The following is a 15,735-nucleotide window of genomic DNA, read 5'->3' on the forward strand; positions in this document are numbered from 1 at the left end:
TTCATCAGCTGGAAAAAAATCGTTTTGAAAGTGATCACAACGATATCGTTCCTCTGTATCCTTATCGTTATAGCTGTGGTGTGATCTATGCTATTCTTTAATATTGAGAACGATTTTTAGAACTATATCTTTATCGTTATCTTTATAGTTATCGTGCTTGGTGTGAACGGGCCTAAACGATATCGTTGGAATCACTTTCAAAAGTGCACTTTTTCTTTTTGGAATTTTCAGTGAAAGTACTACTCGCACTATTTATACAACAAAACATCATAGAATAGTGCATAAGTACGCGATTTGGGACGCACATCGTGTCTGTTGGAAAACATCTCAAGCATTCAGCCTGTTATGTGTGTTTACTGCACTTGAAAGATATGAATGCTTTTCAAGCAACTGTCATTGAGTTTAATGCAAATGGTTTGTATCATCCAGCTTTACATCCGGATCCCCTTTACCTGAAAAACAACATGTCTAGTTTAATAGCATAGAGATTTGAATGTTAATGTGAACTTTGTTGAGTTCACAAAGTTGAGTTAATGGTTAGAGAGTCGGACTTGTAACCTGAAGGTTGTGGGTTAGAGTCTCAGGTCCGGCAGGAATTGTCGGTGGGAGGAGTGAATAACCAGCACCTCAATACTATGACTGAGGTGAGTCCCTTGAGCAAGTCACCGAACCAGCAATATGGCCTCCCACTGCTCTGTGTGTGTTTACTGCTGTGTGTGTGCACTTGGATGGGTTGAATGCAGAGCACAAATTCCGAGTATGGACACTTCACTTTCACTTTCACTTGTTCTCACAGTGTACAATTGCATTTAAAGGAATAGTTCATAAGCAAATAAGTTCAGCATGCAGATTTCGCACATGTTCTAGTTGGTCACGTGAATTCGCCGCGTCAAACAACAGAAAGCTGTTTGGTTTGAAAGTGAGTTCTGTGCTTTAACGTCACTACAAACACTATTGGGGTCGCCGTGATTTTGCCAAGTAAGACATGTTCTTGGATCAACATCTTTTGATGATCCTGGATCAACATTATTGTCCAAAAATATAGACTTAACCCAATCCCTACCCCTAAACCTAACCTTACCCATAATTTATTCCTAAAATCAGAGGGAAATGATAGCTGATTAACAAGGGTGTAGAAGCACCTAACCCTGATTTTAAGCCTAAAACAGATATTTCCTGAAAAGTTATCTCTCGATTCTGATTGGTTAATTGGAATGTTGTTCCAGGATCAACAAGGATGTTGATCCAGGAACATGTTGTACTTGGTGAAATCACGCTCACCCACTATTGGAAATCGAAAATGGTTCTTTTTTTTTGCCCGCAAAATTTCGCCTAAATGTCGCTAATGTGACCACACCTGAACTGTAAAAAAATTATTGTGATTTTAACAGTAAAATACTGTAAAAAAAAAAAATTTGGTTAACAGTAAGTTTCCATACTATGTACAATGATTAAATATAATTGCATTTAATGTAATTTTACAGTCAAATACTGTTAAAATTATGGTTTTTGGAAGTGAAAAAGAAAAAGTCATTGTATAATTTACAGTGAAAAACTGTAAATTGACATTCCCAGAATTCCCTGCATTACACTTCAAATTTGATGTTTTTTTTCTCCGTTGAAATAACTGTTTCTTCTTAGTTTTTTCTTATCATTTGTACATTAGGGTTTTATCTAACATGTTGTTAAATGAATGTTTATTGCGTTATATCAGTATCATGTGTTTGTGTGGATGACACTGTGCACCTTCTATATATTAGTATCTCCCTCCTCAGCTTGTGGAAAAATCTGCTTGTGGTGAGCTTTGATTCATCATGTGACTTTCTCATCTCCACCTGTTTTGGTGGTTATCAGTGTATTACAATGGTTCAAAACAGATATTGGTATTGTAGTATAACATTACATCAGTTAATGAAATAGTTTTTTTTTTATTGTGAATTTAAGTTAAGTCTGTAAAACCTAAAATGTTGCTACCGTATTTTTTTTTTTACAGTGAAGTTCTGGCAACCACAGCTGCCGGTATTAATGTCACAGATTAAATTTTTTTACAGTGTATGTTTGGTGCAGTTTGTGACTATCGCAGCTGGAGTGACTATCGCAAACTTGCAAGGTTTCCTTCAATATTTCAATAATAGTTGTATTGGCATTGGTAGACAGCTTTAAACTACAGCGCCAAATGTTGCTTACTGGTCCTTTTAGAATCACAGATCAGTGGGCAGAGTCTCTCTTTCTCTCTCTTTTCCCAGTCTGTTTACACTTGTTCTATTATGAGTCCTTTTCTCCTCGTGTCTCAGAATAGAAATCTGTTCACACATTTAACTGTTACTGAAATGTGCTATTAGAGTAACATATTGTACTAATAAAGCGTCTTTAAAGGAAAAGTTCATCCAAAAATACAAATTCTGTCATCTTTTACTGACTCGTATGTAATTTCTCTTGTCTGTACAATGAAATGATATACCTATCTAACAGGGAATGTTCTCCGAAAATTCCGACAAGGTTCTCTTAACGTTACGAACAAACGTTCTTAAAGGACATTCATTCAGAGTTACTGTATCTGGTCTTTAATATTGTTCTCAAAACATTATCACAAAAATGTTTATACATTGTTCATTAAACATTTGAATTGGATGTTCATCTAACGTTTTTCAAATGTTAATACTTGTTTCAGAATGCTCAGAGAATAAATATAACATTCCTATACTGTTTGCAAAATAATGAAATAGAGCATTCCTTAAACATTTGCTTTACCTAAAAAATGTTTTCAACATTCACATTGACATTCACAATAGAACATTCACAAATAACATTTTCATAATGTTTGTAAAATGATCAAATAGAATGTTCACTTGATTTTTGCGCAACCAAAATAAATAAATAAAAAATAACAACACTTAAAAAAACTGGCTGCTTTGAACGTTCAGAGAACATTCAGAAATAATATTTCCATAACATATTTTTGTTGACTGGGCAGTTGAGCTCCAGATATAAACAGATAAAAGCACCACAAAAGTATCATAAAAGACTTGTGTGCTACATTTACAGGGTAAAAATGAAACAATTTAAAGTAACAGTTACTTTAGATATGCAAAGCAATCATCAGAATTTAGAGGGGTCATTAACCTCTATAATGATTGCAATATGTTTATATTGATGTTCACAAAGGAAGATCAAATTTGGCACACCACAGCTCCAAAAGTTATTAGGTGACGTTTCGAGCCTAAAAGCTCTTCATGAGACAACTTTTGGAGCTGTGGTGTGCCAACTTTGATCTTCCTTTATGCAACTTTTTGTGGCTGAGCACCCACATTGAGCTCTTGGCCTGTTGGATGTGCGCACTTCAGGTGTAATTCTATACTGAATTCACACCAACAATCCCCCATCCTATTAAGCAGCTAGAGAACTAAATCAAAATCTCTTTGATCCCTGCAATGATATATTGATCTCAGTTAATGAACCGCTCAAGGTGTTTAAGTCCAGAGAAAAAGAAAGAAAGCATTCCCATCCAACCACTGCTCTGATCTACATTTTCAAGAGATTTTTCAAGAGTTTAATGCACATTGACATCATCACTATTAAAAATATTATTAGATCACATTTTACATTATGCATTTAGTATTGACATCAACTAACAAATCTACTCATGCAACAACAAAGAATACATGCATTTCACTTTATTATTGTAGCTTTCTGTTGGATGACTTACTGTTCTGAAGTTCCGGCAACAGGAAAACAAGTTATGCATCTCAATGCAGCTTTTTTATTTACAAAACAAACTGGTAAAAGTCAGACCAAAAAGCATAGTTGTCAAACTGTGGTTCAGGCTCGTTGAATGCTTGATAAGGTTACGGTGCTTGACTGTTTGCTAGTTTTATTTGCAGTGTTGTTGATTTTGTCATGTTTAGTAAATGATTGTTTTGTATCAATATGAGTTTGTTCCTATATTAAAATAATAATTTTAATAATAATAAGTTTGAATAATAATAAGTTGATTGTTACCCTTGATATGTTTCATATATTATGTGTTTATGAATGCATTTTGTCTTGTGAGCATTCATGTGTTAAGTACTTGTGGGACACTTAAAAAAAAAAAAAAAGCGCATAAAGTAAAACATAATATTGAACAATTTACTTAAACTCGATAGAAATAAAGTCTTTTGAATTTATGTAATCTTAATAGGTAGTTATAATGATGGCCAAAATAAAAGGCAATTTGACATTTCAAGTTTAGTCTTGAATAATATTAGAATATTACAAGACTTTTATTAATATTATTGATATAAATGATAAAAATTAATATAGTTATTCATATGTATTATTAGTTATTTATTATTATTATTATTATTATTAATAATTTGAATAAATAAATTATTATTAGGTATTGTGTGATTATAATTAAATATTAAAATGCAATAAAATTATTATTTATTATAACCTATATAATTTTGAATATTATGTTTGTGTTTTATTTTGTTAATATTGATGCTTTTTCAGTATGGTAAACAAAACAGTCATGTCACATATTGTAAAATATATACGTAGAAACTGAAAAAGACTTAAGAAGATGTTTGGAGTAAGTTAGTAACCATGTGTTTTTATTTATTTTTAAGGCCATAAAGTGCACACAGTATGTCTTATTTTATCTTGGCATTTAGTAGAGTCCTCACAACACACACACACACACTCACGGACACACACACTCACACTCACTCACTCACACACTCACTCACTCACACACTCACACACACACACACACACACACACACTCAGTGGACTGATTCATAATGCATGAATTTAATTGCACTGAGAGAGTATATTTTATATCCAGTAAGACTTTGCCAGAAGAGCAAATCACATCTCACCCGGCCTCTCATTCAGTCTCTCTCTCTTACACTCTCTCGCCGCCTGCCTGCACAGCATGTTAATTTATGTCAAATGAAAGCAAATCAGTTATCCGCTAAAAGAGAGAGTGTGTGTGTCCCAGACGGTCTGATGTATCCAAGGGTAGCAGCTGTTTCTAAGACCCTTATGTGACAGTTTGTGTGTGTGTGTGTGTGTGTGTGTGTGTGTGTGTGTGTGCGTGTGTGTGATGTAGCTCAAGCAGACGGTTGTGTTGTCCTGTAGCAAAGAAAAACATAAATCTAATATCTCAGATGATTCTCCTATAGCAATCAGATTAGATGGACAGCAAACTGAGACGTCCTGAAAAAAAGCTCCAATAAGTGTCTCCTTAAAGTGTCTCAGTTGACATCCATTAACATTTTGTTAATATTCCTATTAAGTTATAATAAAATGATTTCTGAAAAAAAGTCAGTTTAGACCCAACAATATGCAGAGTATTTAAAGGGATATGATAAATATGATGCGATTTCAATTTTTCCTTTCTCTTTGGAGTGTTACAAGCTCTTGGTGCATAAAGAAGATCTGTAAAGTTGCAAAGACTAAAGTCTCAAATCCAAAGAGATATTCTTTATAAAAGTTAAGACTCGTCCACGCCCTCCTAAAACGGCTTGTTCTAACACGCCCCCACATATCTACGTCACTATGTGGGGATCCTGAAAAATAAAATGTATCACAGTTTCGATAAAAATATGAAGTATGAAATATGAAAATATGAAAAATATGACGACCTTCACTTGCTCCAACTGACGACCATACATTTTAATGTTTAATTTCGAATTATTTTTCTTATTCGAAAAACAAATTACTTGAGTTTTCGCCACAGAAAAACGAAATCCCCATATCTTAGCCCATCTCTCTACCTCATTCACCGCATTTTGCATTTTGCTTTCCACAAATGAAATATTCCGTCCCCTTTTCCATAGTGCTCCGTCGTCTGCATATAGTGATCTACCTACTCCACTCTCTATACTGTAAAAAATATCATTTATCATCAAGTTAAACAGAATAGGGCTACTTACACTTCCTTGCGGAGTTCCATTCTCTATCGAATATATTCTAGAATACTCCATTCCCACTCTAACTTGAATTGTTCTTCCAAACAAGAAATTTAAAATCCAATTGTACATTCTTCCATTAATTCCCAGACTTTCTAATTTCATTAATAACCCCTCTTTCCACAGCATATCATATGCCTTTTCTACGTCAAAAAAGACTCCCACTAACACCTCCTTCTTAATTTTAGCCTTTCTTATTTCATTTTCCAGATAAACTATAGAGTCCATAGTACTACGCCCCTTTCGAAACCCACTTTGATATGCTGGAAAAATATTCCTACTCTCAATTACAAATATTAATCTATTCATGACCATCCGTTCCATGAGCTTGCATAGGTTGGATGATGTGAAGTCTAATTCTAATGTACAACCAGTCTCGATCTTTTTTTCAAATATGTGAATATTTTCTCTCACCTTCTCTTCCCTATACTTCCTCATACTATCCGTAATATTCGTATTACTGTGTACCATTACAAATGCTTCCGCAAGCATCTCGGCTTTATCATTATCAGAAACTGCAATTTTATCATTATTTTCTAAAACCGGAATATTATAGTTTCTCTGTATGCCTCCCATCTTCCTGATCATAGCCCATAAATCATTAATATCAATTTCTTCCCCTATTCTATTACAGAATTCTCTCCAGTATGTTCTTTTAGCTGTCCTTATTACCCTCCTCACCATTGCTTGAGCTCTCTTATAGTTAATATAATCCTTAAATTGTAACGTTTTCCTTGCTTTCTTAATTTCTCTGTTTCTATGTGCAACTGCTTTACTACATTCTTCATTCCACCATGGTACTGATTTTCTACTACTTGTGCTTTCCTTTTTACCCATTACTTCCTCTGCTGTACTTCTTAAAATTCCACTGACTTTCTTACTTATTTCTTCAATATCTTCGTTAATTTCATTATATTCTACCATTTTATTATGACACAATTTTGTAAAAAGTTCCCAATTTGCAGTCTTGAATTTCCACCTTGGTTTTCTCTCCACCTTTGGTTGATTTATTTCCACACCTAATTGACACCATATAGGATAATGATCACTTCCGATTGTACTTTGGTTTATAACCCTCCATACACTTTTACCAGCTAAGCTATTAGACACTAACGTAATATCTAAAGCTGAGTGACGTCCATTGGAAACATCTAATCGAGTAATGCTTCCATCATTAATACATACCAACTGACCCCAATCTAGCATTTCTTCCACTATTAACCCATTATAATCATTTTTGTTACTACCCCATAAAGTGTTATGTGCGTTGAAATCCCCACACCAAACCACTTTATTATTGTTATTTCCTCTTATATTCTCCAAAACCTTCTTACTTAATTTTCCACAAGGATTATAAAAATTATTTTAATACTATACCTCCCTTCCCAGATTTCAATCACCACCACCTCGTGATCTGCAATCTCCTCAACATTTCTGTATCCAATTCCTTGTTTTATAAATGTTGCTACCCCTCCACCATTCCCTTGTTTCCTATCTCTTCTAATCGCCACATATCCTTGTAAACTAAAATTAAGCTGAGGTTTTAACCATGTTTCTTGAACACAAATTATATCCGGTTTGTTTTCATGATTAGATATGTGCTTTTTAAATTCTTGCCCATTTACAATTCAGCTTCTTGCATTCCAATGAAATATTGTTAACACCATTATGAACCACCACATCCTGTTTGAGTATTTGATGCTTGCATCTTTAGTTTGTCATTAATCATTTCCACTGAAATTCCCTCTATCTCTAAGTATTTTTCAGCTGCTTTGATTATAATTTTGATTCTCTCTGTCCGGCTTTCCGTTTGTGCAGAACAATTCACCACTTCCGCCATAAACGTGACAAATGCCACTTTGTCATAAACCCTTATACTCTCTTTTGTTGTTTCTTGCACTTTATCCATCTTTTGATTAGGAACTATCTTTTTGTTTTCTTCTAGCTCTGGAGTCTTTCCCACTTTTTTTAGTGCCTCAGAATATGACAATCCCTCCTCTGTTCTTACAGTCTGCACCTGTGCTGCATGCTTCCTCACTTTACATCCTCCATAACCCACACTATGTTCTTCTCCACAATTACAACACTTTGGGTTAACTCCTTGCATATTCATGCTCACCGCCACATCTTGCACATCGTTGTTTACCTCTGAAAACAGCTGCCACATGACCAAATTTTTGGCATTTAAAACACCTTAACGGAGGAGGAACAAAGTCTGACCGGGTGGCTAATGAATCCTAAGAATACTTTGTCCGGTAATTTATCCTCATCAAAGTGAATCATTACTGAAAGGCTATCAACCTTTTCATTATTTCTGCTGTATTTCAGTCTTTTAACCTCAATCACTGCCGCCCCAGTTAGACTTTTCTTGATCTTTTCTACGGTCACTTCAGTTGGGATACCAGTTATTACTCCTTTGACCCATTTCTTTTCTTCCGGTATCGAGCAGATCACTTTTTGTCCACTAATCGACTTTATTTTCAATGCCACTTTTTGTTGCCTACTATCCTTACAATATAGGATTAGTCTTCCATCTCTCAACTTCTTGACACTTTCTATCGATCCTTCGTTTCTGTCTAATTACTTTAGACAGCTTCAGCGGATTTATTATCTTAAAAGACTCATCCACAAACTTCATCATTACCTTGAACTCCTCTTTCTTTCCTCTTATCGGATGATTTTCATTTCCACTGTCAGTTTCAGATGTATTACTCCAGATTTTCTTTCTTTTCCGATTTTCTACTAAACTCCACTCATTATTCCCGTTCCCTCCTTCTTCATCCACGCCAAACATTTCATCCTCCATTTCCGGATCCCTTCCGGACTCTACGTCACTACCTACCATGCACACTCCAGTCACAGATCAGCTGTTGCCAAAACCAACCACCCCCTAAATTGGGCAATGCACGCCCTCGCACGATAACTGTACAGTTCCTCACTCATTATTCCCATTCCCTCCTTCTTCATCCACGCCAACCATTTCATCCTCCATTTCCGGATCCTTTCCGGACTATACGTCACTACGTACCATGCACTACGTTACGCAACCTGCCAACCTTTGCGCTATTCATAGGGCAAAATAAATACCTCTGCCCCACCCCCTACACCATCCTTATTATCCACTCGGTCACATATGCAACACAGTAGAAAAAAGTGTCAGAGAAAAAAAAATGTTAGGCTACCGCGTTTTATTCGGGATTTTAATCCTGCGGCGCAAAATATCTGGTCGGGTCCCGCGGGTCCCGCGGGAGAGCTGCGGGAATGCAGACCTCTACTTGAGATTATAACTTGTGACATTAGAACAAAACATATGAATATGATAACATATGTAGGCCTAGGCTATAACACTAAATTGAACAATACTCTCTTAAATGTTTTTTTAATTCATTAAACATTTTCTTTTAATTAATGTTTGTATTAAACACTGACCATTACTTTATTCATTATTTCTGCTATTGCAGGATTATTTTGTATATGTAAGCGTTTTAAATTTTAGACATGTGCAAACTTGGTGCTAATGAAAAAATTCTCAAAAAAAAAAAAAACCTTTGCTTTCTAAATTAATTCTAATTTTAAAATTTAAATTTTAGATAAACTTTCTAATATGAATAAACTTAATATACAACAAAATAAACTTTAAATGAAATAAATATAAAAAGTAGTTTTGTACTTCCTACAGGGCAATGACAATGAGTTTCTAAGCAGTTACACACATCTAAATTTTTTCTTTTTCTTTTCTTTTCTTGCATTCTGAATAGGTCCAGATAGATTTCAGCCTATACCTGCACTGGATGGCCAATTTTATTTTATTCAACAGTATTTTGTATTTGTATTTAAATACATTTTTCCACACAGTATTTTGTATTTTTATTTTAAATACATTTTCATGTATTTATGCCCATCTCTGGAGACGGGCTGTTTCTAATATGGTTTGTTTCTGCGGCGCCGCTCAGAGCACTGACTGATAACACAAACCGTTACAAGCACAACATTTGAACAACCTTAAAGCAGAAAGCAACGTCGATGAACGGGCCAAGTTGCCTTCAGTCAGACACATCGCTCGCTCTTTCTGCTCTCTTTCTTTCTGCCTTTCATCTATGTTTAATAACTTCCTCTCTTGTCTCTGCACTTCCTCCAGTGATGAGGCACTTTGCTTGTGGGAACAGAGGGCTTCATTTTTCCATTAAAGAACTCATAAATAAACAGTCCTGAATATATGTGGGCTCAGTGAGATTATGTGGCAGGTCACAAGAGAGAAAACACACCTCAGGGTTTTTTATAAAAAAAAAAATTTTCTCATTATGCTGCTCTCCGCCACTGAGAATACACTGGAAAATAAATTAACGCTGTGCATGAAAGTCCCTAGAAATGTCTCTCTAGAGTACATTTCTGTAAATAAGGTAATTCTCGAAAACTGTTGAAATATTTAACTTGAATTATGAGTAATTTTATCAAAATAAAACTGCATCTGGACATTTTACATACTGTCTGGAGGCATCTGGTTATATTCATTGCATAACAGTTAGTGCTCAAAGGTTTCTCAAGAAATTGTTCACCCAAAAATGAAAATTTGCTGAAAATGTACTCATCCTCAGGCCATCCAAGATGTAGATGAGTTTGTTTTTTCATGAGAACATATTTGGAGAAATTAGCATTACATCACTTGCTCACCAATGGATCCTCTGCAGTGAATGGGTGCCGTCAGAATGAGAGTTTAAACATTTGATAAAAACCTCACAATAATCCAGAAGTACTAATCCACACGACTCCAGTCTATCAATTAATGTTTTGTGACATGAAAAGCTGTGTGTTTGTAACAAACACATTATGTTTGTAATAGGCCCGGGCGATAAAACGGTATCGATATTTATCGACGGTACACCGATAACGATAGAAAAAATGTTCATATATCGCACGATAGTTTCACGCTTTTTTCATTTAAAGGCGCATGTTATGAGGGACAAGCAGACAGCCAGAACACAAACACGAACACAAACCTGCCTGCGATGAGAAAACTGTGAATCAAAAAAGGAATATTAGTCGAATTTAAAATAAAATTCTCATTTGAATGCAAAAACGGTGTATTTGAATTGTAGGTGTGCGTCAGGGAGCCTTATCCACGAGATGCGGTGAGGATGATGTTGTTGCATTTTAATGTTTTTGTTAGTCTATATCCAGTTGAACCCACAAGATGCGCCGCTGCTGCATTATTCATTCAAAATATTAGAGAACTATAGAAGCTCAATGTGGAGAAGATATTGGTTTGGTTAAAACCGAAACCAAGCCATTCACACAGAACGCATATTTGGCGCGTTCTTGAGACGCACAACTATGACTGTTGCACTCGCCCCAGCAAGCAATAGCCGTCATTTCAACGTCTCGGTTAAGTATAGACCCGATATAGTCCGGCTATGTGTAACCCACTTCTAGCCCAAATAACCTTGAATTTGGTTTCATGTCGTTTTTTGGCAAAATAACTAGTGAGATGTATGATATTCCATCATGTAAGCAAAGTAACAGCGTTTACAGTCGTTTAATAGCCGTCTAATTGATGACTAGTCTATAAATGGGCTATGATTAGACGTCTATTAGATTTTCACTGACAGCCCAAATTTAGCCTCGTTTTAGCCTAGACGTATAGGCTATATTTAGACGTCTAATAGAAGTCTTTTAAACGCAAGATTGCTTGCTGGGGCGTCTCGCACAAGAGATTAATAGACACTACAGCCATGTTAAAAAAAGGTTCAGCTTTTAGAAAACGTCTCGAGAATTGGTTGGGGTTTTATTCCATTCCACTGCGTCTCTTGTGTTTTTACATGCGATCGTGTGATCGGCGCTTTGGCTATTTGTATTAATCTATGCATAAATACATGATGCTGTTTTGTTCATAATTGTTTATGCAATTTACGAAATTATATTTGATTTATAAATATTAGTTTAGACGGGTATGCACTTTTTTTATAGCCAGTCATTATTTCATAGCATTGAATAAACAATTTAATGAGGTGCATTATTTTGCTCATTGCGCCCTCCTTTGGCCTCAGGAGACAGGCCAAATGTTTAGTTTACACTTATTTAATCTGCATATAAAATATAAGAAAGGAGATATTTGTTTCAATTTTATTTTGTTATTTTGTTTTATTTGTTATTTTGCTTGTTAAGACTAAAATAAGTTGTTGTTTGTCTTAATAAATTGGGTAAATTAAAAATACAGTGGTTAAATTGAAACATTTTTTCTACTGCTCTCTGTTTAAGAAAGGTTATAAAACATTTTCAATAATTATCGATACCGAACGATATGAAACATTATATTGTGATCATTTTTTTTGCTATATCGCCCAGCCCTATAGGACAGAAGGTGAATTTGTATGCAGCCAGAGATCTGGTGTTCTTCTGGGAACAGAAAGATTCACTTCACAATGTGAGCGACACTGAGCTGCAGGTCTGCAGCTGTGAGCTTTGGGTTAGTACAGATAAGACTCATCCTTTGAGATTCCTGCTGGTTCTTGCTGTGCTTCTGTACAGAAAGTACTAAAGATTGCACAAATTAGACCCAGCCAAATCAACAGATAGCCTACTGAACGTGAGTGTAGTACATTACACTTCCATTTATTCATTCAGCAGATGCTTTTATCCAAAGCGACTTACAAAGGAGGACAAGCTAAAATCACATGTTCCCATGTGAATCCAATAAAAACACATAGCCTATACAGTTTTACTGTCACTGGTCTGTGTTTGTTTGTTCATTCATTTATTTTTACAGTGCAGTAGAATGTATAATTTTAGTGGTGCTCATATTTAATTGCAGTAATATTCTCCATCCATGCAAAACCTTCTTAAAGAAGGGCAGAGGGGCAGAACATGTAAGAGCGAGGCAGGAGATACAGTAACATACAGTAATACAGAACCATCTTGCCTCAGAGGAAATTGTCCGCACACAGCAGTGCTGGAAGTGAAACGATGCTCTGCATCACAAAGAGAGAGAGAGAGAGAGAGAGAGAGAGAGTGGGAATAAAAGCGGATGAAATCGGGCTTTTCGTCAGTTTGCAGCTGATCATCACTCTTCATCAGAGGGACTCTGACATTCTTTAATTATTCATTCTCTTCTTTCCTGTCCTTGTACTTTTTCTTTGAAGAAGCGAGGACACTGAGGTTGTGACAAAGCTGGACTTATATAGAGTCTTTTCATGGTGTTTCATTGACTGGATCCTTCATTGATTTCTGTGCATACTATCTGAGCGGAAACTGAGCTCTCAGGAGAAAGAACAGGATTTCACACTGTCGAAGACAATCAAACACTTTTCTCATCTGTAGCTTCTTTTCAGTCGAGTCTGTGGGTGTAACTTAGTTGATTCTCAAAGGTCCTGGATTTTGGTTCTCCTTTCCGATGGTCCCATTTTACTCTGTTGCTTGACTGTCTGATCTGTTTTTGAGCTGAATATTGAACTAGTTTGGACATTGTGAGGATGTCCGGCTGTGCCAGGTGCTGCAAACACGGGTTAGTGAAGTTTGCTCTGTCTGTGGGCAAGCTGGTGACGGGAACACTCATTAAAGGTATGAAAATGTGGACATAATTAACTTAAAGGGCCCATAACTCAAATATGGGTGAAATTTTGGGTGAACTACAGTGTAAAAGACAAGAAAATACTATTTCAGTCTTTCTACTTAAACATTTCATGTCTAATTCAATGCGTTGCTTGCCATTTCTTTGTAATTATTGGGGAAATGTACTAGCAGTTTCGGAGTGAAAATAGTTTCAAAGTAAATCCCAACGTAAATTGCTCAGATGTTGTTCTTTCATAACTCAAGAGATATAATGGAGCTCATTCCTTTGGATAGACTAATTAGCGAATGGTTGTCATACAGTAAAAGAATAGTATAAAATTAAAATAATATAAAATGTATGTTTTACAAGAAAATACTATTTCAGTTTTTCTACTTCAAAATTTCATGTTAAATTCAGTGCGTTGCTTGTCATTTCTTTGTAATTATTAGTGAAATTTACTGAGTGAAAAAGGGAAAACCCAAAGTAATTTCCTCAAATGTTGCTCTTTTACAACCCCAGAGATATAATGGAGCTCTTATGATTCATTTAAGCATCAACATTATCCTAAAATTCCTTTGGATACACAATTAGTCAATAGTTGTCATACAATAAGAGAATAGAGCTATAAAATTAACAAGAAAATACTATTTCAGTCTTCCTACTTCAAAATGTAATGTTTAATTCTATGCATTGCATGCCATTTGTTTGTAATTGTTAGTCAAATTTACTAGCAGTTTCTGAGAGAAGCAGTTTCTGAGCTTCTAAGTAAATCTCACACCAGATGTGTTTAGTGTTTTTAGTTTTAGTTTTAATATCAAAGATTAGTTTGGTAGTATTGAGAGTATGGCATTAACCAGTGCAGAAACATAATAAGATGAATCCTTCTGCAGAACCTCTGTAAGCACCTTTAATAAAGAACAGACAACCAAATGAACTATTACTTTCTGCAAGAACTCTTGAAAGACTGTCAATGGTTCCTCCAGTAAGAAACCTATCATAAAGAAAAGGCATTGATGCTATTGATTTATAAGTACTTATAAGTCACAATATGATATTTGAGGTGTCTAGAGATTCTCCAGGTCATCTGATGAAACCATGCATGTCATATTTACATTCATATTTACTGTGTAGTATATTGGTTGCTTGGTGAAAAAAACAGTGACTATTTATGTATGTGAGCCATGACACTCACAGTGAGTGTCATGTGGGAGAAATAGAAGTAATGGTGTTGTTTACAAGAGCAGACTGTGTGTTTCATGTGTTAGCAAAGACCTATGGGGAGTGATCACATATTCAATGTGATCTTGTGTGTGTATGTGTGCGAGCATGAAACATGAAACCAAAAGCATTAAATGGTAACTATTTACAATAAAGGTTCAATTTTCGTAACATTAGTTAACATGACCTAGCAAAGAAAAATACTTCTAAAGCATTTATTAATCTGTTCATTTTAAAATGGGCTAATACCTTATTAAAATCAGATGTTGTATCGTAATATTATTGAATGGACCCGATCAGATCATTTGATGAGAAATGTTTGAGCTCTCTGACCTTTGACTGCAGCAGGCAAATCTGATCGAGTCTGGGATGTTAAGATCTCTTTTGAAACTCTACAGGAGAGATTACTGGGGTCTTTTTCTCAGGAGAAACATCAGTAGACTTCAAATGCTTTTCACTGATGAGATGAAAGAGATCCCACTTGTGATTCTTCTTTTCTGTGGACATGAATGCAAACATATGCATGTGAAAATCTGAAAATCTAAGCATTCTCTTTAAAGCTAAAGCTGTTTCTTGCACACACACACACACACACACACACACACACAATCACTGTGTTTTTCTGTAAACCTGCAGGCAAAGTCTTCGGCATCTAAAGGGACATGTGACCATGTACTGTACATAATGTACTACACATACTGTACATACATTCACTAAGCAATTCCCAGTTTCCCACTCTGTACCTTTGTCATTGCATATTATGTAGAATGTATTTGTTTGTATGACTTCAGGCCATAAGTGCTGCATTGAACACGCACAAACACACACACACACACACACACACACACACACAGGCTCTAAAATAAACACTCTTATCACATAGATAAGGTTGAAAGGTTGAATAAATCAAACAGTTGTTTGTTTAGCTACCTATTGAACCGGCATGAGCACAGCCATATTACAATATGACAGAATAGACCCTTTTCACAGTTCTGAGGTTCTGAGAAGCAGAAG

At 35.4% G+C, this 15,735-nt stretch overlaps 1 protein-coding gene and 1 long non-coding RNA gene across 2 annotated transcripts in view; one reads left to right on the top strand and one right to left on the bottom strand.

Moving 5' to 3' along the window:
- The first annotated feature begins 12,710 nt into the window (after window positions 1–12,710).
- The window catches only part of LOC107729333 (Kv channel-interacting protein 1-like), a 54,014-nt gene continuing 50,989 nt past the window's right edge, over window positions 12,711–15,735 (top strand). The window contains exon 1 of the mRNA XM_016539800.1: window positions 12,711–13,511. Coding sequence (XP_016395286.1) covers window positions 13,424–13,511 — 88 coding nt within the window. The 5' untranslated portion in view covers window positions 12,711–13,423. The remainder of the gene's footprint in view (window positions 13,512–15,735) is intronic.
- Window positions 13,408–15,735, bottom strand: part of LOC107729334 (uncharacterized) — a 3,214-nt gene continuing 886 nt past the window's right edge. The window contains exons 2-3 of the long non-coding RNA XR_001638567.1: window positions 15,055–15,218; window positions 13,408–13,486 (exon numbers count right to left, since the gene is read on the bottom strand). This is a non-coding gene — a long non-coding RNA (uncharacterized LOC107729334). The remainder of the gene's footprint in view (window positions 13,487–15,054; window positions 15,219–15,735) is intronic.

The sequence above is a fragment of the Sinocyclocheilus rhinocerous genome, unplaced genomic scaffold, assembly GCF_001515625.1.
Source record: "Sinocyclocheilus rhinocerous isolate Xijiao unplaced genomic scaffold, SAMN03320098_v1.1 scaffold428, whole genome shotgun sequence".
Lineage (NCBI taxonomy): Eukaryota > Metazoa > Chordata > Actinopteri > Cypriniformes > Cyprinidae > Sinocyclocheilus > Sinocyclocheilus rhinocerous.